At 57.7% G+C, this 22,803-nt stretch overlaps 1 protein-coding gene across 1 annotated transcript; it reads left to right on the top strand.

Annotated features, from left to right (window-relative positions):
* The first annotated feature begins 12,616 nt into the window (after positions 1-12,616).
* On the top strand, positions 12,617-22,083 carry LOC104034302 (uncharacterized). The gene is made up of 9 exons (XM_075726357.1): positions 12,617-12,728; positions 17,188-17,430; positions 19,094-19,384; positions 19,629-19,726; positions 19,984-20,176; positions 20,828-20,930; positions 21,312-21,358; positions 21,755-21,823; positions 21,962-22,083. Exons 1-9 carry the CDS (start codon positions 12,617-12,619, stop codon positions 22,081-22,083), a joined length of 1,278 nt encoding a protein of 425 aa, XP_075582472.1.
* The last annotated feature ends 720 nt before the right edge of the window (positions 22,084-22,803 follow it).

Below are 22,803 nucleotides of genomic sequence, written 5' to 3'. Positions count from 1 at the left end.
GTGCGGGGCGGAGCCGGGGCGGGGACAGCCCTTAACTCCTTGGGACCCGCCGCCGCCGCCGGGACCCGCCCGAGCCCCCGCCCCGGCCCCGCAGCGGCGGAACGCGGGGATCCCCCACGCTCCCGAGTCCGCATCCACCGGCGCCGGCCGCCGGAGGGGCCGCGGGTGCCGAGCTGGCACCTCCGTGTGCGCCTGCATGGGCTGCGGGGGACCTGAGCTCCCGGTGCTGCTCGGCCGGGACAGAGCCCGCGGGCACGGTGCCCCCCTCCCCAACCCCGCCGCCCTGCCTGGGTGCTCCCTGTAGATGTGGGACTCCTCCCCCGGGTCCCATCTGGACGCACATCGTAAATGCAGGAGTCTCCTCCCGGCCCCTGCCCGGGTGCTCCGTCTTTCTCCTCGTAGCCCCCCGTCCCCGGGCAGATGGACCCAGGGCATGGGGATCTGATCTCCCCATATATCCAGCCCCACGCCGTACAAGGATCGTGGGTCCAATTCCCCCCATACAAGCAGCTGCTGCCAGGATGGGCCCCATTGGTACAGGCTCGGATGTCTCCTCACAGCCACCCCCAGGCTGGATGGATGCTGGGGATGTGGGGCTCCGATTCTCCCTGTGCGCCCACCCCTGCCTGGACGGTGTCCCAGGGCTGTGGGGCCTGTCCTCTGGAGCAGCAGGGAAGCGCAGCCTCTCAGTGACCGTATGCCCAGTGTCTCTTGCATCCCTTCACATTTCTCCCTTTCCTGAGCTCTCCCACTTCTCCCCAGTTTCCTCTTGCTTCCTGCCGCCCCCCAGGCCTTTTCCCTGCTCCACTGTGGATCTGTCCTGTCCTCCCTGCCCAGGGACTCCCTGCAGCTGGATCTGCCCTTGCTCCGTCCCATGCATTTTGCTGTTGCTCTCCTTGGCGTCCCCCCTGCCTGCGCCAGCCCAGCCCCAGCTCCCTCCCCAGGCGCTGCCACGACCCTCCTGTGCTGCCCTGCTGCCGCAGCTACCCCGTAACTGCTTTGCTCCAGCTGTGGTACGGCTGGCTCCACATGCCCTGCACCGCTCTAGCTGCTTTCCCTGCTGGGAGAAGCAGCCACATGGAGTGTCTCCTGGTGTGTCATTTTTTTGGCCAGTGCTCAGCTCCAGGTGCCACCAGACACAGTGTAAACACCATGGACCATGAGCCCTGGGTTTTCTTCCTTGTCCCAGGAGGGAGAATAACCCTGTGGGCTAGAGCAGGGGAGCTGAGCCTCTGACTTCTTTATAGGGGGAGCAGCCCCCTTGCCCCCCTTCCCCCCTGGCTCCGAAACGCATGGTATTTCTGCTTTTCCAGGTCCACAAAAGGGAGTGGGTCTGTGGAGGACAAGTTTCTTATATGGGGTGGCAGATCTGTGAGTCCCTGTCTCACAGGGTCTGAGCCATCCGTTTCCTCACCAGTACTGCTCCAGCCTGGTGTCTCTGCCTGCCAGTGTGATTGATGGCCTGTGCCAGGGAGGCTGCTGCAGCCATGGGGAACTGTGCTGTGCAACAGGCCACATTCTCGGGCTTCTCAGGCTTCACGTGTCTGTCCCGCTGACAACAGCCCGACAGAATGACAGGAGCAGCTTCACGGGCCTCCTGTGATGGGCACAGAGAGCAGAGACCAGCGTCTGCGTGTGGGGATGGGAGGCTGCAGGCTCTGCCCTTCCACCACCATGGCCAGCTGCAGCTGCTCAGATGGCAGTGGGTGCCTTTCCTGCCTGCCCAGGCTCAGCCCTGGTACCCGAAACCTGAGCACCCTGCTGCACCCACAACCCAGTGACCAGCTCCCCAGTGGTGCAGGGAGCCATTCAGAGGAGCAAAGCCAGCTCAGCTGGGGCCAGAAGGAGAGCGAACGTTGCCTCTCCCTTTCCCTTGAGTGCACATGAGCAGCGAGGGTCAAGGCACTGTGGCAGATGTGGGGAGTCCTGGCAAGGCGTCTTGCAGAGAGAAGCTCAGGACCACTGCCTGTTCAGGGCTTCTGCTGCTTATAAGTGACTGGGTTTACATCCAATTAAGTTGTGACGGATAAATTAAAGCCCTGGAGACGGCCCTGACTGTGGAAATTGCTGCTGCAGGATTTAAGGTCCCTTCTCTCATCAGCGCTGGTAACTACTGTGCTATTTCCACTGTGCTCTGTTCCTGCCTGGCACAGCAGTGTTGAGCTGAGACACGGCAAAAGGTCCCCAGTGCCCCAAGTCCCTGCTGTGGTGCAGGCAGGTACACTCTGGGCAGCTGGGTGCAAAGCCAGGCTGGCCTGAGCCTGCAGAAAACCCTGAATTAAGCTCCTCAAGCCCTGGTGAGGAAGAGCAAGAAGGAGGTCTCCCTGGCTGTGCTCTGCTCCTGTGGAGCTGCAGGGGGGAGAGGAGGGGGACTTTGTCCTCTTCGCCCTTCTCCGTCTGGGCTCTGCACCCTCCCCTTCTCACAGGCAGAAGGCTCAGGGATTAAGAAACATCTTCTCCCTGCCTGCTGGGGATGGTGCATCAGCTGGTCAGAGCAGGGGCAAGAGCCTTCAAACAGATCAGGGAGGCCGCTGCTGGAGAGGCGCAGGGGCTGGGGGTGTCCCATAAGAACCAGGGCACACCATGACAAGGGGGTGGCCAGGCTGCACACAGGGCAGTGAGGGATGCAGGGGGGCTTCCACGCAGAAAGCCTGGTGCTCACTGCACCCCCACCTCTATTCCACACCAGCACCTGCAGCACCAGATCCTTGCAGCACAGTTCTGGTTGGGATCAGCCAACAGTAACCCTCCCTGACCAAACGCTTGCCCTGCTCAGAGCCCCAGAGGCAGAACTGGAGCAGTCCCCTCCTCTGCACCCATGTGCAAGAGCCCATCCATACCTGAGGCTTCTTCTCTGCAAACACTCAGGAAAATCAATGGCAGCTGCTGCAGGGGGTCCAGGGGCAGCCGTGTGGAGTGAGTGTGTGCAGCTGTGCCAGATCACGCACAAGGCTTCATTGTGCAGGAGGGTTTTCCAGCCTGGAAGGGCTGTGCAGACCCAGAGGTGAGCAGGACAAAGACCACTGACTGACTCAAATGACTCCCTTTGGTGCTTTCTCCCAGAATGCGGGTGCAGCCTCTTAGTCCCAGGTGTCCTCTCCCCTCCTGTCCCCTGACAACCTCTGCTCTTTTCCCACATTACCACACATCACCCAGCAGATCTCTGCACCTGCCTGTGTCCTGCATGTTCCCCAGCTCCCTGCTTATGAGAGGGCTGGTCCCTGACAAACATGTCCCTCTTCTGCTCCATAGGAATCAGGAGAGCGGGGGCACAGCAGAGTCTGTTGCAACCTGCTAGGACACCGGCTCAGTGCGAGGAACCCAGAGTACATGGCAGAAGGTCCCAGCTGGTTCATGTGCAGTCTGGTTGTGCCCAACAGCACACAGTACAGGTGATGCAGCAGGACTACACTTCCCAGCGCACTGTGTGTTGCTGAGCTCGGTGAACACAGGGCTGTGCATGCTCCGTACCCAGCACCATGGCTGCAAGCTGTGGCAGCCCACGTCCAGCTGCGAGAAGGGACTGGTAAGGTCTCCGCTTGTGCAGGCATGTTGCTGCCCTCCCATTCCCTCCCCAGCACTCCAGCTGCAAGGCCAATGCGGGGCTGTCTCCAGCAGCAGGGCTGCAAATATTTGTTGTGTCATTAATTTCCTACAAGCAGAGTCAGCACAGCACCTGGCAGTGTTTGCTTGCTGCCTCCTGTTATCTCCTGTCGATGCTTCTCATGCCTGGGTGCCAGTACTGTGACATCTGTGGAGGCAGCATCCACATCCCATCCCTATCTCCTAGTGGCAGGCAGTGATTTCACCTTCCTGCTCTGCTTCTCCTCAAACAAGCCCCAGTGACCCTGCCAGGGTGCACAACAGGGTGGCAGGGGACTGAGCAGCTGATGCCTGAGCCCAGCTGAGTGCGTACCTGCTGGAAGTCCTGTGGGCTGTGAATTTGAAAACACTGAGCACACTGGTAAAACCAACAACCCCCTCTGAAAAGGAGGGACGGGCAGCTCTGGCCATGCCTGCACCAGCTGTGACCCACGGTGACGTGACATGCAGCCATATGAGCACAACTACATCCTTGCAGCAAACCAGTACTGCAGAGAGCTTCACTGGTCATCTTGTGCCAAACAGCTAGGGGCAATGCTACCACCTCCAGCATCTCCCACCCTGCTCCTGAAACAGCCTGAACAGCTTATCTCTGAATACCTGCCATGCTCCCATCCTCCAAGGCTGCTCAGCAGGTAACAGGGTTGCTCCTTGTCCTCTTGACCTGGCCTTGGGAAATGGGGCTCTCAGCAGCTCCACAATCATCCCAGGAGGCTGTGCCAGCCTTGCTCCATCTCCTGCCTCTTGCCAGGCTATTAGTAATACTCCCCAGCCACAGCGCAGCGTCCCTGAAGCGCTTGTGGTTCTGCCAGACGTAAGCCAGAGGCAGAGACGCCAAGAACCTGGTCTGGCTGCAGTGGTGGGCCGAGTGGGACCACATCAGAGCAGGTCCAGGGCTGGCCTTAGCTGAGCTGGTGGGAGCAGCCCTGTGACCCACAGCACCAGCGGCGGGAGAGCAGGGCAGGGAGCAGGGCTGAAAGTGCTCAGTGGGTCTTGGCCCATGGCATTGGGGAAGAGCCTTCACCTGTGGTTCATCGCTGTCCTTTGATCTGCACGGCTTGATGTTGCTGCAGGGAGGAACTCAGAAGCAGCACAGCAATGTGGAGGGAAAGGCCGGTGAGGGCATGCATAGCTCAGCACAGTGCCTGCCAGACACCCTACAGAACAAACCCACATGCACAGTCTACCCCAGAGACCCTACATTAACAAACCAACATCCTCAGCCTTGCCCTGGCTTCCTTACTGTCCTGGCTTCTGCTGGGATAGAGTTAATTTTCTTCCTAGTAGAAGGCATAGTGCTGTGTTTTGGATTTAGCATGAGAATAATGCTGATAACACACTGATGTTTTAGTTGTTGCTGAGTACTGCTTATGCTAGTCAAGGACTTTTCAGCTTCCCATGCTCTGCCAGGTGCACAAGAAACTGGGAGGGGGCACAGCCAGAATAATTGATCCAAACTGACCAAAGGGCTATTCCATACCATATGGTGTCATGCTCAGTATAAAAACTGGGGGCGGGGTTGGCTGGGGGGAGCGGTTGCTGCTCGGGAACTGTCTGGGTATTGGTTGGTGGGTGGTGAGCAATTGCATTGGGCATCACTTATTTTGAATATGATTATATTGTTGTTATTATTATCATTACTATTTTACTTTATTTCAGTTATTAAACTGTTCTTATCTCAACCCAGGAGTTTTCTCACTCTTACTCCTCCGATTCTCTCCCCATCCCACTGGGGTAGGGGGAGTGAGTGTGCGGCTGCGTGGTGCTGAGCTGCTGGCTGGGGTTAAATCATGACACCTACCCATCCCAGAGCTGACAAAAGGAAAACCTTCTGGAGGAAAGCAATGCATCTGGCTGGAGAACCATTCCCTTGTGAGCACTGAGCTTCTGTTCAGGAAGGGCACATCCCACCCCAGCCACAGCAGTGTGGGTGAGAGAGCTTCTAGTCCCTTCTGCTCTCCTGCCCCCAAGTAGAGACTGGAGCCCTGCTCATTCCCCCAGACGCCTGAGCCAGACGTAGGTGCTGCAAGGGGCTCCCCACCCCTGAGTCAGCCGTCACTCAGGCTATGCCTCTCTGAGTAACTCCTTGGCCTGAACATGGTCCTGTAATCATCCACACTGCTCGGTTGGTTCCCTGACACAGTTTTGGCCTGTGCTAAATAGGACAGGTTCAAGGGAGGTCATTCCCAGGAGGAAACAGAGACATGGCCACCTCCAGGCAGAGAGGGGAGCTGAGCCGTGTGCCTGTCCTCCTGCGGCTGCTGCCTTCCCCTTTGGCTTCCCCTCTCCGTGCTGGGGCACAGACGAGCAGGGTGATGGTGCTGGGATTTGGATGTCCACAGGAGCCTTTCGCCTGGAGGTCACCGATGCCACAGCTATGCGTGGACAGTGATGCTGTGCCCAGGTGTCAGAGGGACTGGAAAGTGGAGCACTGGCTCTCCATGCACCAGCAAGATTGGGAGCTCCCTGTGACTGGGGGCACTTCCAGCCCTTTCCCTTGCCCCTGAGCCCTGTCCAGACGCCATCCAGGCAGGGCAGGCTGAGGCAGCACAGGCTGGAGCATGGCCCAGTGTGGGGAGAGAAGGTAGCTGTGCTGTGTTCGGCATGGAAGACTCCCTCATGCCGCTGCTTGCAGCTGATTCAATCACAGTTCTTTATTGCTTCTCCCAGCTGTTGAAAATCTCATTAGGTTTAGCGAGCTCCGTGAGCAGTGCTGCCAGCCTTTCTCATCTCCTGCCCTTTCCCATGAGTCAAGGCACCCTGACTGCTAAGGAAGTGCTTCAGCACACTCCATGGGGCCTGGGCCAAAAAACCTTCCGGCACCCTGCTGTACATGGATGGGTCTGGCACAGACAAGGTGTGCCACAAAGACGAGGGCAAGGAAAGGAGGTGTGGTGGTGTTCTACATGTGGACATCCCTCCAACACAACGGAGAGAGGCAGCAGGCCTGTCCACACACAGCAGCCTTGTACCCCAAGGTGGGAAAAAAATCAGGAAGGAGAGTGGGTCCTACTCAGCTACGTTAGTGGCAAACATGTTGGGCTGATGGTCCCAGGCTGGCAGCAGCAGAAGCAAATGATGCTTGAGCCAGGATAAGTTGGTGGTAGTGCTGCTTTGACCTGGGATCTCTGCTGGCTCCAGCAAAAGGTAGAGCTGGGATGAATGGGGCAGGGCTTTGATCCTGCTGTGCCCTGCGTGCTGGAGCCCTGTTCCCAGGCAGCACCTGCGTGCCACCACAACACATTAATAACTTTGATTACTGTGGCCTAATTTCTGTCCACCTGTGTCATGGGTGGCTGGTCACCCCACCCTGCTGAGCCCTTGTTCTCCAGTGGCTGATTGCGCCAATGCTGGACAAACTGGTCTCCTAGGGTAATTATTACAGCCAGGAGAGACCTGGTGCTGCAGGCTGTGGATGAGCCAAGTGTGTCACCACCAGTCCGGCACCTGGCATGTAAGTCGCACCATGATGCACGGCGAGTCCTTTCTTATGGGACTAAGCATCCACCCTCCCTCGCCACCTCCCGCCTGGGAACCTGCCTCCCCAGCCTGCTTGTCTCATGGCCCTGGGCTCTGCGGGATTTCTGCTGGCCAAGGGGGAGCAGGCCAGGCAAAGTGGGGGTTCCCCATGGGAGGTTGTCACATGTTTGCCCCCAGGTCAGTTGTGGCCCTGCTGTAGGTTTGCTCAGGGTCTTCCCCTTGGCTTGATCCTGGGCTGGAAATGCACGTGACTTTATGCACGTATTTATACAACAAAGGGCAGCTGCTCCCTGGGCTCTGGGCACCATGCCATCCCCACCACTCTCACTGACTTACCAGGACTCAGTGCCCTTCTCCCTCCTTCTCCTCCACCTGCCCAGCCTTTGTGGGGAACCCAGTCACACCACAACAAGCCTTGGTCAGAGGTTGAAGGCTGGGGGAAGCCAGCAGGCTCCCAGGAGGTTCTGTAGGGCCACACACCGAGGAAAGGGTTGAGCAGGGGCCCAGCCCAGACCTTGGCTTTCCAGTGCCCCATGTGTGAGGGAATCTGCTTTGGGGAGGCACAGCACTCTGCTGATGGCAACCCCACGGCCAGGACACGGACAGACATTGTGGGATGGGTCGGGCAGGAGCTGTGCCAGCTCAGGGTCTCCCTGGCAGCAGCAATGCTTCCTCCAAGGCATCATTGGTGCAGTGCCAGGCATGATGGTGGGGCTGTGCCGCCCCCAGAAGCCCAGCTAACACCACCAGCTGTGCCACCTTCCCCCCTCCACCAGGCCACTGGCTCCAGTTCACGGGGGAAACAGCTATTTGGCTTTTTCTTCCCTATTCATCTGCTTCCTTCCGGGCTCAGGATATTTTGGGCACTTCTCTGTTCCCAGCTACCCTGGGTGGCATAGGCGGTCCCTCAGGATTTGCTTTCCTCTGGAAGCTGTATAGGCTGAGAACTGAAAAGGGGAAATGCCAAGCCCTTTATTTAAGACCTGTGTATGGATGGAGAGACTCGTGAGGCCACCAAAGACATGTGCTTCATCAGCTGCCGATGAAAGAGAGCTGTGATGTGTGGTGCCAGCACATGGGGTTGGGTGGAGCATTTGAATGGGAGCAATATAGAGAGGCTTGTGCAGTAAAGGGTTTTTCTAGGAGATAGAGAGCTGCTCCAGGCAGAGAGAGAAACCACAGGCACAATATGCCGCCGCTGCCCGAGGGCAGGTGGGGGGATGTGGGTATGAAACATGGAGGCAGAAAGAGCAGGACAGAGGTATTAGTCTAGGTGCAGAGAGCCTGCCCTGAAAGTGGCACCTTCAGGCAGCAGTGTTTTGGGGGAAGCTAGTCTGGCCTGAGATGCTGCTTCAAATCTTACAATTCCCATCTCCTGGGTTTAGGCAGGTTCCCTGTCCAAGAACCAGAGTGGGACGTGCTGAAGATGGCCCTGGGGATGGGAGCAGGAACGGCTGGACCAGATGTGGAACTGCTTGATCAGAGCTGGAAACCCCATTTCTGAGCACATCTTCCTCAAACCAAAATGCAGCATCCCACACCCCTCCAGCCTTACTCCACCCTGCTCCCAGCTGCGAACTGCTTATGTCCAATTTTGTGTGCTAAAAATATCTTTCTGGGAGTCAGCAAGTGCTCAGCCAGATGGGGTAGGGTTGCAGTCTGAGAGAGAAGGGGAGTGGGGGTGTATTTGGGGTAGGTGTGGGCTGCAGCACAAGGCCAGATGGGCCTGGGCAGGCTGGGTGGGGGGCGGTGGGCTGCCTGGCATTGAGGAGGGGCATGCATCAAGGCAGCAGTGCCAGGGCAGAGACTCTTGCTTGGCTTGGGTCCCTGCTTCTGGGTAGAGGGGCATGGTGCGGGGGGGGGGGGGTATGCACAGATGGACTCAGAAAGGTGGGGAGATGCTTGCTGTGTAGAGCAGGCAGCAGGTCCTGCTCCTTCCCCTGGAGAGAGGTTGCTGTAGCAGTCAGAGCAGAGGGAAAGGAGGGATGGTTATCCAGCCCCCATGGCCTGCCACAGCTCTGCCCAGCACCCAGGGGTGCCCTCCGGGGACCCCTGCACCCTGCTGGGCTGTCCCCCGTCGCATCTCCGTTCTCAGCCCACCTGTCCCGGCGGAGGCCAGCTCACTGGCAGACCTGGAGGCTCCATAAGGCGCCTTGGGAGCAGAGATGGCAGCCTCGGGTGGCCAGGGCCACGAGAGGGAGTCCCTGCCCCGGCTGCTGCTGCCAGCTGGGTGATGGCAAAGATTGCCCCAGTGGCACCCCTCTCCCAGGCCAGCGCTGCTCCCCGCAGACCTCCCAGATGTTTTGCTGGGCCCAAGGCAGACTGTGATAACCCATCATGACCAGGCTGTCACCCCGGGGGGATGCCTCCACACCCCAGCACTACTGGGGCTCCTCTTACCCTCCTTCTGCCCATAGGACTGGGGTTCTCCCTGCAGCCCTGGGGGAGATCCGCTGTAGGGGACTGGGATGTCTGAGTTTTATCATCACCTTGGGGAAGGGGCTGGAGGATTCCTAAGTTCAGGGTGGGACAGTGCACTGGCCTTTGTCCCCCTGATGACACTGCAAGATCCCCATGCGGAAGAAGGTACAGGGCTGGTGGGGTTGGGAAGGTTGCTGGAGGGGTGAGGAAGATCCCACAGCAGGGCTCGGGGCTGGGCTCTAGCAGGGACCCTGCATGCATTTTCCAGCTCTCCCTGCCAGAAGAGCCTCTGGGCTCTGGCAGATCAGGCTGCAGCCCTGGACTGAGGCAGACACTGCGTCCTGGAGAGGAAGCAGCAGCATGTGGGGAGCCAGCCCCCCCAGATCACACGGGGTCATGCTCTGGTGCTGTGCAGAGAGCGGACCCCTGCCTGGCCATCCCAGGGCTGGATCTGACTGGGTTACCCTCCCCAATCCTGATCCTGACCCTCCACCTGCGCAATGATGTCCCAGCCTGGCCTCAGCCCACCCCCATCACCATGGCCGTGTCTGATGATTTGTAGGTACGCCCCACACCAGGCTCACTCAAAGACAGGTATGGGGTAGGGACTGGGATAAGCCCCACATATATTTCTGTTATTTGTGAGGTCTGACACAGGAACAGACTTTACTGTAGGGGAACATGGTAGATGTGTTATCAATGCTTTCCACAAGGCCTGATCCTCAAAAGCCACAGATGCTTCTCCTTTCCTTCTTTTTGTGGATGGTTTTGAGTCATCAATGTTGTTCCCTATTAGGAGTAAAACTGATTGTAAACTGCAGGTGGTTTGGGTTCTTCTCTCTTCAGTCTGAAGGTCCACATCCTGTTAGTTCACTGATGATCAAGCTGGACCTTCAGGAAACAGCCTATCGATCATGTTTACAATGATCAAATCAGCTCCCCGGGGGAGTCCCCTGGGGACTCAGCCCCATTGAGAGGAAGGTATGTGACTGGCTGGCTTTATTATGTGCAAAAAATGTACACATCTCCTGAACGCTATAACAGGAATTCTGTATTAGAAAGCATCTAAGATGTGTTGAGATGGCTCTGTGAGACTTAAGTCCTGCTGCAAGGGCTAGAGCAGTGTAGGCAGAGTACGTGCAGCCCACACGTGACGTGCTCTTGGAAGCTCAGTGAGTGGTCTCACGGAGCTGGAACTCATCACCTCCCCTTGATCATGCCATGCTGAGTTTGGATTCATGAGCTGCTGAGTGACTTGACAGTCCCTTGGAAACCTTCTCATTTGAACTCTGCTATGTGGTTCCCAGTGAAGTAGGGCATCATCAGTTGAACTAGCAGCTCTAACGTTAGACTGTGTAAGAGCTAGGCATATGACTGAGTGCGCTGGCTTTCAGTATTTCTTCAGCATTTTTCTAGTGCATGCTGTACACCAAGACAATGAATCTCAAAAAATGATAAATTTCTAAGGAGGAAGAGGCCAAACACAGATTGCTAGGCTCCAGTGCATTTCAGGATAGGGGAAAATAAAAGAAATACTCACATCAGCTGCAATAGGAAGCCTCTTGCACCACATGTGCATTTTTGAAGCTTGGCTGTTTTCTTTCACTGTTTTTGCTTCTTTCATATGGCAAACAGAGGCAGCGAGAGTGTCTACATCTAATGCTGGGATTTTATGAGGACATTATCCAGTGAGTGATGGCTGTGGCCATTCTTCTGGGTGCTTGCATCTTTGCTGGCTGCACAGGGGCAAAAAAGCCTTGTTTCCAAACCCCAGGGAACCGCCAAGGAAACAGGGGGGACATGACTTAGTGCTGCAGCTCCTCCTGCTCATAGCTTGCTAGAAGACTTTACCTCATTAATGTCACAACAACTGTATGTAAGACAGTTGGACTTGATGTACTGATGTTCCTGAATAGATTTTAGGAGAGACCTAGCTTCCAGAAACCTTTCAGTGTTGCTGCTCTACTGGGGTAATGCAGATAGATACACCAAGCACTGTCCTGCAGTGCTGAGGATGGTGGTTCCTGGGAAAGGATCTCCATGGAGCTCTGGGCCAACCAGTCCCAGCTGAGGGGTGAAGAGCAACCTGGGTGACAGCACCCATTCTGAGACCACTGATTGTGTTGGACCATAGAGCAATCATGCTCCTTCGTCCAGGGAAACAGAAAGAGGCTGTATAAACCACAGAGTTGAAAGAGGAGCTGTCCAGAAGAGCTACAACAGCACAGGGAGCCAGGACTCATGGAAGCTTGAGACCATGCAACTCTGTGAACTGGAAAGGGGCTCAGAGAAGTGCTTGGTGGTGGTGTCTTCAGGGACAGGAGATTGAGGGACTGTGAGTGAGCCAGCCTTGGGCTTATGGCCCAAAACGAGGAGCACCCAGGGAATTCCCTCCCATACCCAAAGACCCTGCCTGGCCTAGCCAGGGACAGGAATAAGTCTTCTCCATCCAGCTCCAGGAAGACCCTCTTACCCCCAGTACTGTTTGCACTGTCCATCTGGAGGTGCTTCACATCCTAGAAGGCACCGAGAAAGTGGAGCTCAGAGCAGAGTAGCAGGAAAGGTTTGGAGGAGAAGGGAAACGAGCCACATCTGGCTGGTTCAGGAGCTTGTCAGATGTGGAAGGTCTATTGGTGGGGTTCAACAGCAAGATTGTTGCAGCTGGGTCAGTTCAAGGTAGTAAGCAGAGAGATTTCAAGGCAATAAGTAGAGAGATTTCAAGGCAAAAGTGATGCATAATGGAGGCACCCTGGGGTGTGCTTAGGCAGGTGAACCAGGGGTGTTTTCCTCAACATCCACCACTGGATCTGGAGGGAGAGAGGAGTGAGGCAGACCTGGGAAGATTTTGGAGGTGTTTGTGGGAGCAGGTCTACGGGGGCCTGAGGCTGGGCCAAGGCACCTAGAAGACTCCATTGAGCCTGGACCTGCTGCTTGCAGGCAGATGAGTGAGGAGCAGACCTGTGGTTGGTGGAACGCTCTCTTTCCAGACAGGAAGCTTTTTGCACCACATGTGATTTCCCTACGTGGCTGTTTCATTTCTGTGTCTGCACCTCTTCTGCGCTGGGTTATACAGCAGCTCAGACCAAGTCCTGCCCAGGGACTTCATGCCAGCATGGCCGTGCGAGCGCTGGCTCTGGCCTTTCTCCTAGTCCTTGCCCCTCTGCTGCTTGCACGGGGACAGAAGGACCCTGGTCCCAAGAACCAAGGGGGAGCCAAGGAAGCAGGTAAGACTGGGTTGTTCCTCTCTCCTACAGAAAAGGTTTTGCGGCTCTTCCCTGCACATTTGCTATGTGTCTTTACCCTGTTGAGCTGACAGCTGCTGTGTTGGGGAGGGCTGAAGCTGGTGTCACCCTGAGACACCTGGGCATCCGTGGGGTTGTGGTGGGGCGAAGCTCTGTTTGGGGATGGAGGGAAGCAAGCCTGGGTGTGCTGTGAAAGCCTCCACAAGTGCAGGAGCTGCAGTGTCCCTCCAGGGAATGGGTAGTGTCTCTGGGAGCAGGAGGTGGATGGCTCTTTTTGCACAGTGGACAGACAAAGCAGGAGCAATCGGAGCAGCAGTGGCCTTCCTGGGGCAATCCGGGCAGCATCCTTATCACAGGGGAAGGCAGTGCTGATGTCCAGGAAAGATGGGGAGCTGTGAGATGAATGCCTGTGTTAGCTGGGACACCTGCTCTCTCCTGTAGTCCCCACGGTCGGGGGAGCTGTAGTCCGGTAGGATTGTTCTTTAACAGCATTGTTCTGTTGTTTCTCCATGCCAGGAGGGCTAGGGCCACCTCCTGGGTCTCTGCTGGCCTCTTCCTATGGAGAATGTGGGCCTTCCTATGGAGAATGTGGGCTTTCCTATGGAGACTGTGTGCTGTGCCCTGGGGTTGCTGGTACCTGTTGGGGTCCCCTTGGGGCACAGCCCAAGCAGCTGCTCTTTGTACCAGGGGCTAGGGGCCCTGAGGTGTGAGTAATTCTCTCTGCAGAGAAATGGAAGCAGAAGTGGCTTGCCAAGTCATTGGATGGGTCATGAGTCATGTTACCCATCGCTGGTGGCTGGAGGGATGCTGCCCTTCCAGCAATGGGCAGCCCTCAAGTATCCAGGATAGGGTGGAGCCTGTTCCCCTCAACTCAGCAGCAGCTCCTGCCCCTTTCTCCCATTCTCCACAGCTCATCCCTGAGAAGCCCTGTTGATAGTCACAGCTCTCGCCTCCTTAGCCTGAGGAGTCTCAGCTGGAGGAGGCAGTGGTGGGCTTGGTAGAGGCATTGGCTCTGAGCAGATGGGGGAGATTTCTTGGATCTGTGTCTGCAGAAGAGGTGTGGGGCACCAAACTGCAGTTCTGACTGTTATCCTCTACCGTGCTGCTGGCGTCTGCAGCACTGAAGGAGGCCATTTGAGTCTGGATTATGGGTAGCCCAGCAGAGCTGCAGGCAGGGGCAGAGCTTGCCTCTGCCTGCACCGAGAGGAAAACCCTGGTGCCAAGCCAAACCCCTGCAAGGGCTTTTGCTGTAGTCGGTGCTCTTCAAGTGTCATCAAGGAATCAGGTCTGCCACAGATGAGTGCTTTTTTTCACTTTCTCTTTGTGTCTCGTGTCCTTGCTGTTCAGAGATAGCCATCAACGTCTGAATGACTTGCATGCATTTTCTAGACTGGACATAGACAACAAAGGCACTCATTACTTGCTGACAGTGCCTATGGCCCAGTTTTGCTCACCTTCCTCTCCCTGCTGAGGTCTGCATGACAGTCTCATGCTCCCATTGCTCCCACTTGCTATGTCCTCTCTTGTGCCTTGGCCTTGCTAGCTGTTTCCTCACTAGCTCTTCTGGTAGATTTCTACTCACTTAAGATTGTAACCTGCTTGTCACTGTGTCCTCTTGCATTGCAGGTCATCGTCAGCCTCCTGACTGATGCACACAGTGCTCTTACTGCTTCCCTCATCCTCCTTCTGTGTAAGGGTGTTTCTGCCCAGCCTTTCAGATTGTAGAGCATCCTGGGGACAGCCAGGCTTCAGGACCTGTTTCCTGACAAGTACCAATAGGAAAAAAATGTTCCTCCCCACAGGTGGAAATCTGCTCTTTCAAGCGTTGTTCATTTTCCCACAGCAGAGGGAATTCCTCCCTGCTGGCTGGTGTCCCTGGTCAAATGCTTGGTGCTGGGCAGGAAGCCAGGACTCTGCTGGGGTGGGAAGGATCCTGGATGTCACTCTGGGGCAGGAGTGTGATGACGTGTGTGCTGCTTCAAGGGTTTTAATGGCGGGAGCAGGAAAGGTGCATGCCAGGGATGCTTAACTAGGCTTGGACTGAGTCAAGAGTTTTGGGTCTGTCAAGACTTTTTGCTGTCAAGTGAAGTGTGTGATCTGAGGGTGCTGGGAGGGATCCAGCTGTGGGGGAAGAAGTTTCGTATCTGGACAGCACACGTTGTCTCAAAGGATGGGGGTGGTGGCCACTGTCCTTCGCAGTGGAGGGCCAGGGTGCAGGGTTGAGATGATGGCATGAAAACCTGCTACCACATAAAGGAAGTGTGGTGATGCCTCTGTTCCCATGTAAGGGAGTGCAGCCCTGTGAGTGCTGGCTTGCAGGAAGTGGGCAGTTGTAGAGACGCGTGTAGCTGAAGAGAGGTGTTTCATGCTCATTTAGGGGAGGCCACTTCCTACCCTGATGCCTCCTCAGGGACTCAGTTTGCACTGGGTGAGCAAGTCTGGGTAGCATGTCTGCTAGGGCAGTACAAGGCAGGCTCATTTTGGGTGAAATGTACAGAAAAGGCTGGGTGCATAGAGTGGGGTGTGAGGTTTGTGGCCGGTGAACATAGATGTGGAGGTCTGAGGGCAGGTTGTCAGTGCTGGCAGCTGCTTCATGGGGGCAAGTCGGGAGGGTGTGCAATGGTAGCAGAGGCCCACTGGATCTGGTGCCCCTGCCTGTGGGGAGGAGAGTGCAGGAGAAAGCAGCATCCACTGGGCTGCTGGATCCCTCTGTCTGGGATGCCTCTGCAGCACATGTGTGGGCAGGAGGTCCTGCAGGTAACCCTTCTGCACTGCACCGGAGGGTGCAAAGGGGTTAATGCACCTGGGGTCTGGGGCCTCATCCTGGGAGGTGCTCATCTCTGCCACGCCTCTGAAGTGAGGGGAACCGGCACCCCTCTGGACAGGGCCTCCTCACCCCTGAGGATGCTGCTGGATCCTCAGGGCTCTCCCTCATGGCCTTTGCACACAGGCAGATGTAAAGCTCCCTCCGACTGGCACCCCAAGCTGCAGTTTACCCCGAACCGGAGTAGCTATGCCTTGAACGATTTGGTGCAGCTGAGCTGTGCTGGGGAGTTTGTGCCATCGGTCCCCCAGATCAGGTGCATTTCCAGAGGGACCCAGAACTTGTGGAATGGGACTGCCACCTGCAAGGGTAAGCACAGCCCCGCACCACCCTGACCCCGGGGTCCTGAGCTGGCGTCAGACAGGGTGACCATCCAGGAACCAGGGACCTGGATGCCTTGGCTTTCCCCCCTGTCCTGGCAGTGCCAGGGTGCTTTTTGTCTCAGCACCTTGTCGTAGGCAGCTGCTGGGGGTCTGTGCTCCTGGGGAGGGGTTCAAAGGCAGGAACCATTCCTGGCCAGCATCTCCTGCCTCCACATGGAGAGCTGCAGCTGCGAAGCTGGGAGGAGGAGGAATAGCTGGAGGGGTTCAGCTTGAGGCTTTGGCACTTTGCATGGCTTGTTTCCCTGGGAAGGTTCTTTGCGGTTTGGGTGAGCTCTGGTGGGGGAGGCTGTCCCTGCTGCACTGCTCACCTGGGCACAAGGCGGGCCAAGAGAATGGGGTCTCAAGAACCCCACGGCTGGGTGGAACCCAGGGGAGGCATGGGAGTCCTGGAGATAGGGGTGATGGTAAGTTCTGTGCCCCTGAACACGGCCTGGGCACACAGTGGGAGTAGAGGGACTTGTGTGTGTCAGGGTGAGTGGTCAGAGCCATGGGGAGGAGAGACCTGTCCCAGGCCTCCTCTTGTCACCTCCCAAAAATGCTTCTCACCCAATTTTTCCTCTGACAGAAGCGTGCCAAAGGCCTGCTTGGTGGGACCCAAGACTCCAGATGGCACCAGTCCGTAGGAATTACAAAAAGAATGAAGAAGTGACTCTGAGCTGCAACAAAGGTTTCCAGCCATCCTTCACCCATGTGAAATGTGCAGGGGAAGCTCAGCCATTGAATTATTCTGGATCTCTAAACAGAGATGTGTGGCTGGGGAAGAGAAGCGGTGATGCCTGGATCTACATTGAGGGGAGCGTTGTGTGCATTGGTAAGCAGGGTGTCAGGAGGTGCCTCTTATGGAGCTCCCTGGTCAAATCCTGTCCCATTCATCCATCTCTGAGCTCCTACCATCACCACTGTGGCCAGGAATGCGTTTCTGATGCCTGACTGGGGCCACTGAGGTCTCCCTTTTTTTGGTACTTGAGACCATTCTCCCACAGAATTCTGGTACATCCTCGTCCATCACCTGCCTGGGCAGGCCCCATCCCTGGATGACACTCACGCACAAGGAGAACCTCATCCCAACAAGCCTTGCTGGGGGGGTTATGGCATGGCAAATGGATGTGTCACCTTCCCTCTCCCTCCAGTGCCCATAGGGATCCCTGGGGATTGCTGATACCCCACCACCTACCCCTGCCGCACCTCCTCCTCATATCCCAGCCCAAATAACAGCTGTTTTCAGCTCTGTCAGAAATGTGCCAAAGACCCCGGTGGGACTCCAGACTCCGGCTGGCACCAGACCAGGAGAATTACAAGAAGGATGAAGAAGTGACGCTGAGCTGCATCCGTGGTTTCCAGCCGTCCTTCACTCAGGTCAAGTGTTCGAGCGAGGTCCAGACCAGCAGCTACAATAATCCTGTTTACGGAGAAGTTTGGCTTCGAAGGGACAGCATAGGACGCTGGATCCACATTCCATCCGATGTGGAGTGCCTTGGTAAGGGAGGCATCAGGAGCTGTCCTGGCTGCCCTGCTCTGCCCTCCCCTTGCTGAGCAGCAGCAGGGGAAGGCAGGCTGTGTCTGCACAGGAGGTCTCAGTGCACAGGAGGTTTTGGGCTCTCTGGCTGCCTAGGGAAATGGTGGGTGCTGCTGAAGGCCATGTAGAGGCAGCCCCTGAGCCTGGCCCGTGCTGGCCACGGGGCTCCAGGGGAGCCTCTGTGGGGAGGGGTCTGGTGCCAGACTCAGTCCCTGAGGGTTCCAGCCAGCCGGGGCTGTGGGATGAGGGCGGGGGGCCGTGGCCAGAGCTGCCCATGGCAGGCCAGGGCAGAGCGCTGGGCGTGCAGGGCTCCATCCTGCGATTCATGCGGGAGTGGGAAGTTCCTGGTGGAGGTGCATGGGTCTCCCTGATGGCTTCTGGAAGAGTATGTGCAGAGAAGACGGGCACTACAGTGCTGCAGGTCTGACACACATTTGTGGCACAGGTGGCCACAAGCATTGCGTCAGGGTCTGGGGGATCACAGAACTCTGCTCCCCGTGTTCCCTCAGCCTGAGCAAGCAGGGAAAAGGCCTGGCCTCCTCCCTGTGTGCTGGTCTCCCCTCCCAGTCTCTGCTGCATGCCATCACTGCAGCAGCCAGCTTTTGGGCTCAGGCTTTATGGCCTGCTTGGGAGGACTGGGAGTGTTGTCATGCTCAGTGAGGGATGAACAGGGTACCAGGGTCAAATGCTGGCCTGTCAGTTTCTGTGCAGGCTTTGTACGAGCCCCTGTGGGTGTCCCCTATGCCTGAGCTCCAGCTCCTCCTGGCCTTTCCTGGGAGGCCTGGGGGAAGCAGTGTGGGGCCGTTCTTGTCCTCAGCCCCTTGTTGGGGATGTGGTGTGGGAGGGCTGTTCTATATGGGGTCCTGGAGCTCCATCCCTCGCCCTGCTGTTCCAGGGAAGGGGATCCCCTGCTCCATCCCCTAGCAGGTCCTGCGGGGCCACCCTCCACCCTGCTAATGCATTCCTGTCTTGTTGGTGCAGAGAAGTGCCAGAAGCCCCAGTGGGACCCCAGGTTTATCTTTGACAAAGAACAGGAGACCTTCAACCTGAATGAAGTGGTAAAGATGAGATGCCCTGAGGGGCACTGGCCTCCCCCCATGGAGATCAAATGTGTGAAGCTGAACCCAAAGGAAGGCTCCAGGATTCCTCGCAGCGGCTGGGTTGTGAGAAACAGCACAGGCCGCTGGCACCCTGTGGAGGGGAACATGACCTGTGTGGGTAAGTGAGCGAACCAGCCGCTCTCCCAGTGCAGCGCCCAGGAGCGGGAGAGCAGGGCTCTGCTCTGGCTGCTGGATTTGTTGGCTAAGTCATTGCTGGTATGAAAGGGACCACTCACCAGATCAGTTGCTAGCCCCAGGGTGGCAGCTGCAGAGAGGACACAGGTACTTGCTCTTACCCTCCCACAGTCACTGCAGCACCTAGAGTACCCCTGGGAACGGTCCCGGGCCAGAGGAAGGTGCAGGCAGTGCATTCCCCTGAGTGTAGTGTGAGAGAAGGAGGGATGGCCTCGTCCACCCTGTGCTGGGGACAAGCTAGTGAGGAAACGGTGGGGACGATGGAGGTCGGCTGCAAGGCTGGAAGAGGAAGGGAAGGAATTGACTCTCTTGCAATGTTTCCTTCACAGAGGTCCTCCAGGTTGTCCCCGGGACCTTGGAGATTTCCAGCACCAGCATCAAACTGAACTGGACCTGCAGGCTCCTTGATGCTTGCCAATACATTTGGGCCAGGTGCCGGCTGGAGGAGCATTCTTCCCCTCCCTGTGAGGCTGAAGAGGTGAAGGGAGAGGAGAGGCTACATGGCTGGAAGGGAACGTTTGCCTGCCCGCCCCTGCAGCCCTTCACTGTCTACAGTGTCACCATCTCCCTGCCTCCCAGCACGATCCTGTACACACGGCTCTTCAGGACAAAGGAAACGGGTACATGTCCTCCTACATGAAATGTAAAGGTGCCCTTCGCCCAGCAGCTCAGCCTGATCGTCTGCTCCCTGCACTGATGGTCCTGGGGCCTCTCTGGAGCCTGTGGGGCTCTGGGGAAGGGGCTGTCCCCTCCTCACTGTCTCATTCCTCACCTCACCGTTGCTGCTGCTGTGGCACATGCAGCCTTTGTAGGGGACAAATCCTCACTGGTCTCATGCCTGACCCTGTCCTTCTGTGCTTCCAGTGCCGGACAAACCAGAGGAGCTGTGGCTGGATCCCAGCACGAGCAGCCTCAGGTGGAAGGCGCTGCCCTCCTGCAGAGGGGAGATCATCGGATACCAGGTACCTGGGAACCACGGACTCCCCGTGGTCCCCCTTGCCTTGCCAGCAGCCTCCCTGCCTGCAGCTTTGTGCGGGCAGCCCAGAGGAGAGGTGTGAGCCCTCCTTGGCGAGAGCCCACCAGCTCTACACTGCTGATGTTCCTGTGGGGTCAGCTGCCCTCCTGTTCCCAGGCAGCAGCAGCCCCTCTCCGCACAGCTGCCCAGTGCAGGAGCGGGGGGTTGGTGCTGCTCCCCACTAGCTCCCTGTCCTTCCTCTAGCTGAACATCACAGCCAGGAGAGCGCACGATGGCAGCTTCCTTGAATTCAAGCAGGTGTCGCTGAACCAGTCTGTTACTCAATACATGCCACCTCCTCAGACGCCTGGAAGCAAATACACGGTGACAGTGCAGGGCCTCACGGCAGCTGGTGCTGGGGCTGCGTCACTGCTGGAATTTCAAAGCTATGTCTCAGGTAATGGTTGTTCTGCCATGGGTCTGGCTGAGGTGGCCCCTCTGGGAGCGAGCACCGAGCCTGGAGCAGCTTCCAGAGCTGTGTGTGCACCCACCCCGTCCCCACCAAGAGAGAGGCAGGGATCGTGGTCACCCTGAGAGCCCGGCTCAGCGGTGGGGGCCATGGGGCTGGGTGAGTCCTGCTTCGAGGAGGTGCATGGCCTGGTCCCCAGAGCAGCTGCATCACTTCAGCCCCTGTTTGTGCACGTAAGAGCAGAGCTGGCCCCTCTACTCTTTCACTAAAGATGATATGCACCCCTGCATTTGGGTGCATGGTGGGGCTCTGGGTCAGAGAGCACTAGGGCTGCTGTGCCTGGGTCTGCGTGTCGTCTTGCTGCACGCAGCCTGGCTGAGCGGGCTTCCCGACCCGCCAGTTGTGTATGGGAGATGGGGCAATTCCCTGTGCTGCAGAGCATCCCTCTGCCCTGCCCTGCCTAGCAGACATGAAGGCAGGGGAAGACTGTGCCTCGCTGCCTGTCCCTGCAGCAGCCAGGGCAGCAGAGCCTGGACACACATGTCTACACATATGCACATGCCCAATGCCAAGGTCAGGGCCATCGCTGGTGCATGGTCCAGGCTGTGGCACCCACTCCTGGCTGTGTGTTAGTTGCAGGGCAGCCCCTGTGCCCATGGCCTGCGTCGGCGGTCACAGTGGTAGTTGTGCTGTCGGTGCTGGTCGCCCTGTCTGCAGGGATCCTGGGGTTTGTGCTGTCCAGGTGAGTAGGTGGGAGTCGCTGCTCTGCCCCCGGCCGTGCTGTGCTGTGGGGTGGCTGGGGATGGAGATGGGGTTCCCCCCGCTGCTCCCACCCTTCTCCAGGCATGGAGGAGGCAGCTGGCTGGTCCTGCCATGGCTTGTGCTCATAAGCATCTTCCTTGGGGCTGGGGCAGGGACCATGTGTGCTCAGAGACCCCCTCCTTTGTTGCTGTTGCTGCCACTGCTGCTGTCCCCTGGGGTGTTGGTGGGCAGTGCCTGCCAGCTGGTGGGAGGCCCAGAGGGAGGGTGTGGAGAGCCCTCCATGCCTCTGCCACTGGGTTCAGCAGGGCCCTGGGCCACATCAGCCTCTCCCCCAACTCGGGACTGCCCTTTGCCTTCCCAGGAAAAGAAAGGCCTTGCCCAGCAAAGCTGAGGAGGATCACTACACAGGTAGGGTCCCCATCACAGGGATGGCTGCAGGGCTGCATTTGGAGCTGGGAGGGGAGCAGGTCTATTGCGAAGAGCCTGTTACCATCCCGGGGTGGTGGCAGGCAGCCCAGCTGGCTCCGCCTGACCTCCCGGAGCAGCGTGTCCCACACCTGCTATCCCCAGCCGAGCATCTCCTCCAGCAGCTCCTGACTGGGTCCCCCCATGGTGCCCATGAGGGCTGGGAGCTGTCCCTTGTGCTCGCCCTGCCCGGGGCAGGCAGCGCCTCTGCCCAGCCCCGCCGGCGAGAGTCGCAGGGTGCCCTGCAGCCCCCGGTGCTGCTGCCTGCCTGGGTCTGCCCTGCTCCTTCTCCTGTGGCCCCGGGTCCCTCAGGCTGTTTCTGTCCTCTCGTCCCCCCAGAGCTCCAGCCCTACGAGAACCTGGATAATTACTGCATGATCAAGGAGACTCTGCTGGCAGAAGATGCAGGTAGGAGATGGAGTGCCCTGCCTGTGTTCCCACACATGGCAGGGACGGGGTGGAGAGTGGCAGCTGCGATGGCGTGAGCACCGCACGCTGCCGATGGCATGCAGCAGCCTCTGCCCTGGCTGCCCTTGGTCTCCACAGGTAAAGGTGGCCAGGCTGGAGAGGCTCTGCCCCAGCCCTCGCCTGTCCTGGAGTCCTCAGGAGACAGTCAGAGCAGGGAGGGAGAGGAGAAGATGGGGCAGACGTCCAAAGCTCAGTGCTGATGGCAACTCCCATAGCTCCTTCTTGAGGCTTGGTCCTCCACCACTGGAAGCAGGACCTCATATAGCTTGTGCTCCCTCCTCAAATTTACTCACTCATCGAGCTCCAGCATCCTCTGTCACAGAGCGGGAGCAGCCAAGGCCTGGGATGACCTGACTGTGCCAGCAAGGATGTGTTCTGGTGGTCTTGCACTGCTGTGGCAAAGCCATCTCACCCGCATCCTGGTGCCTGCGACTGCTCTGAGACCGAAGCAGCTCGCTGGGTCCCAGCCCCTCTTTCCCCACTCTGTGACCCCATATCCTTCTAGACCCAGGCCTCTGCTTGGGTTTGGCCCAGCCTTGCTGCCCTCGCAGCTGTGCTACTGTGTCCGAACAACCAATAAATTGTTCTGGTTTGCAGGGGCTGCCTGCCCAACAACAGCTCCCGCCTTGTCGTGGTTCCTCCCTGTTTTGTATGTGAAAGCCCTGTCCCTATGAATCTTCATGGAGGGGGTTGGGCCAGGCTTTTCCAGACCCTGGCATCCCTGAGGAAGCACACCTGAGAAGCTGCGTGCTCCCAGCACAGTGCTTCAGGTTTCTGCTTTCTCTCCTCCCCATCTTACAAGTAGCCCGGTCTTAACCAGGCCTAGCTGGACCTCTGTGTCGGTCTGTGACCCCCTCTGTGGGTGTTGGTGCTCGTCTCCCATTTTGTGAGGTGCAGGTGGCCCTGGCCCTCTTGGGAAA

This window comes from Pelecanus crispus, chromosome Z, assembly GCF_030463565.1.
Source record: "Pelecanus crispus isolate bPelCri1 chromosome Z, bPelCri1.pri, whole genome shotgun sequence".
NCBI lineage: Eukaryota > Metazoa > Chordata > Aves > Pelecaniformes > Pelecanidae > Pelecanus > Pelecanus crispus.
The sequence above is the reverse complement of the archived record's forward strand: the minus strand, read 5'-3'. Positions and strand labels throughout refer to the sequence as shown.

Bases quoted from the DNA above. Each gene is read 5' to 3' on its own strand.
- LOC104034302 (XM_075726357.1), top strand. From the start codon at position 12,617: ATGGCCGTGCGAGCGCTGGCTCTGGCCTTTCTCCTAGTCCTTGCCCCT. The intron at 19,727-19,983 runs GTACCTGGGAAC...TCCTTCCTCTAG, and splicing joins GGGAGATCATCGGATACCAG to CTGAACATCACAGCCAGGAG. The intron at 21,359-21,754 runs GTAGGGTCCCCA...TCGTCCCCCCAG, and splicing joins TGAGGAGGATCACTACACAG to AGCTCCAGCCCTACGAGAAC.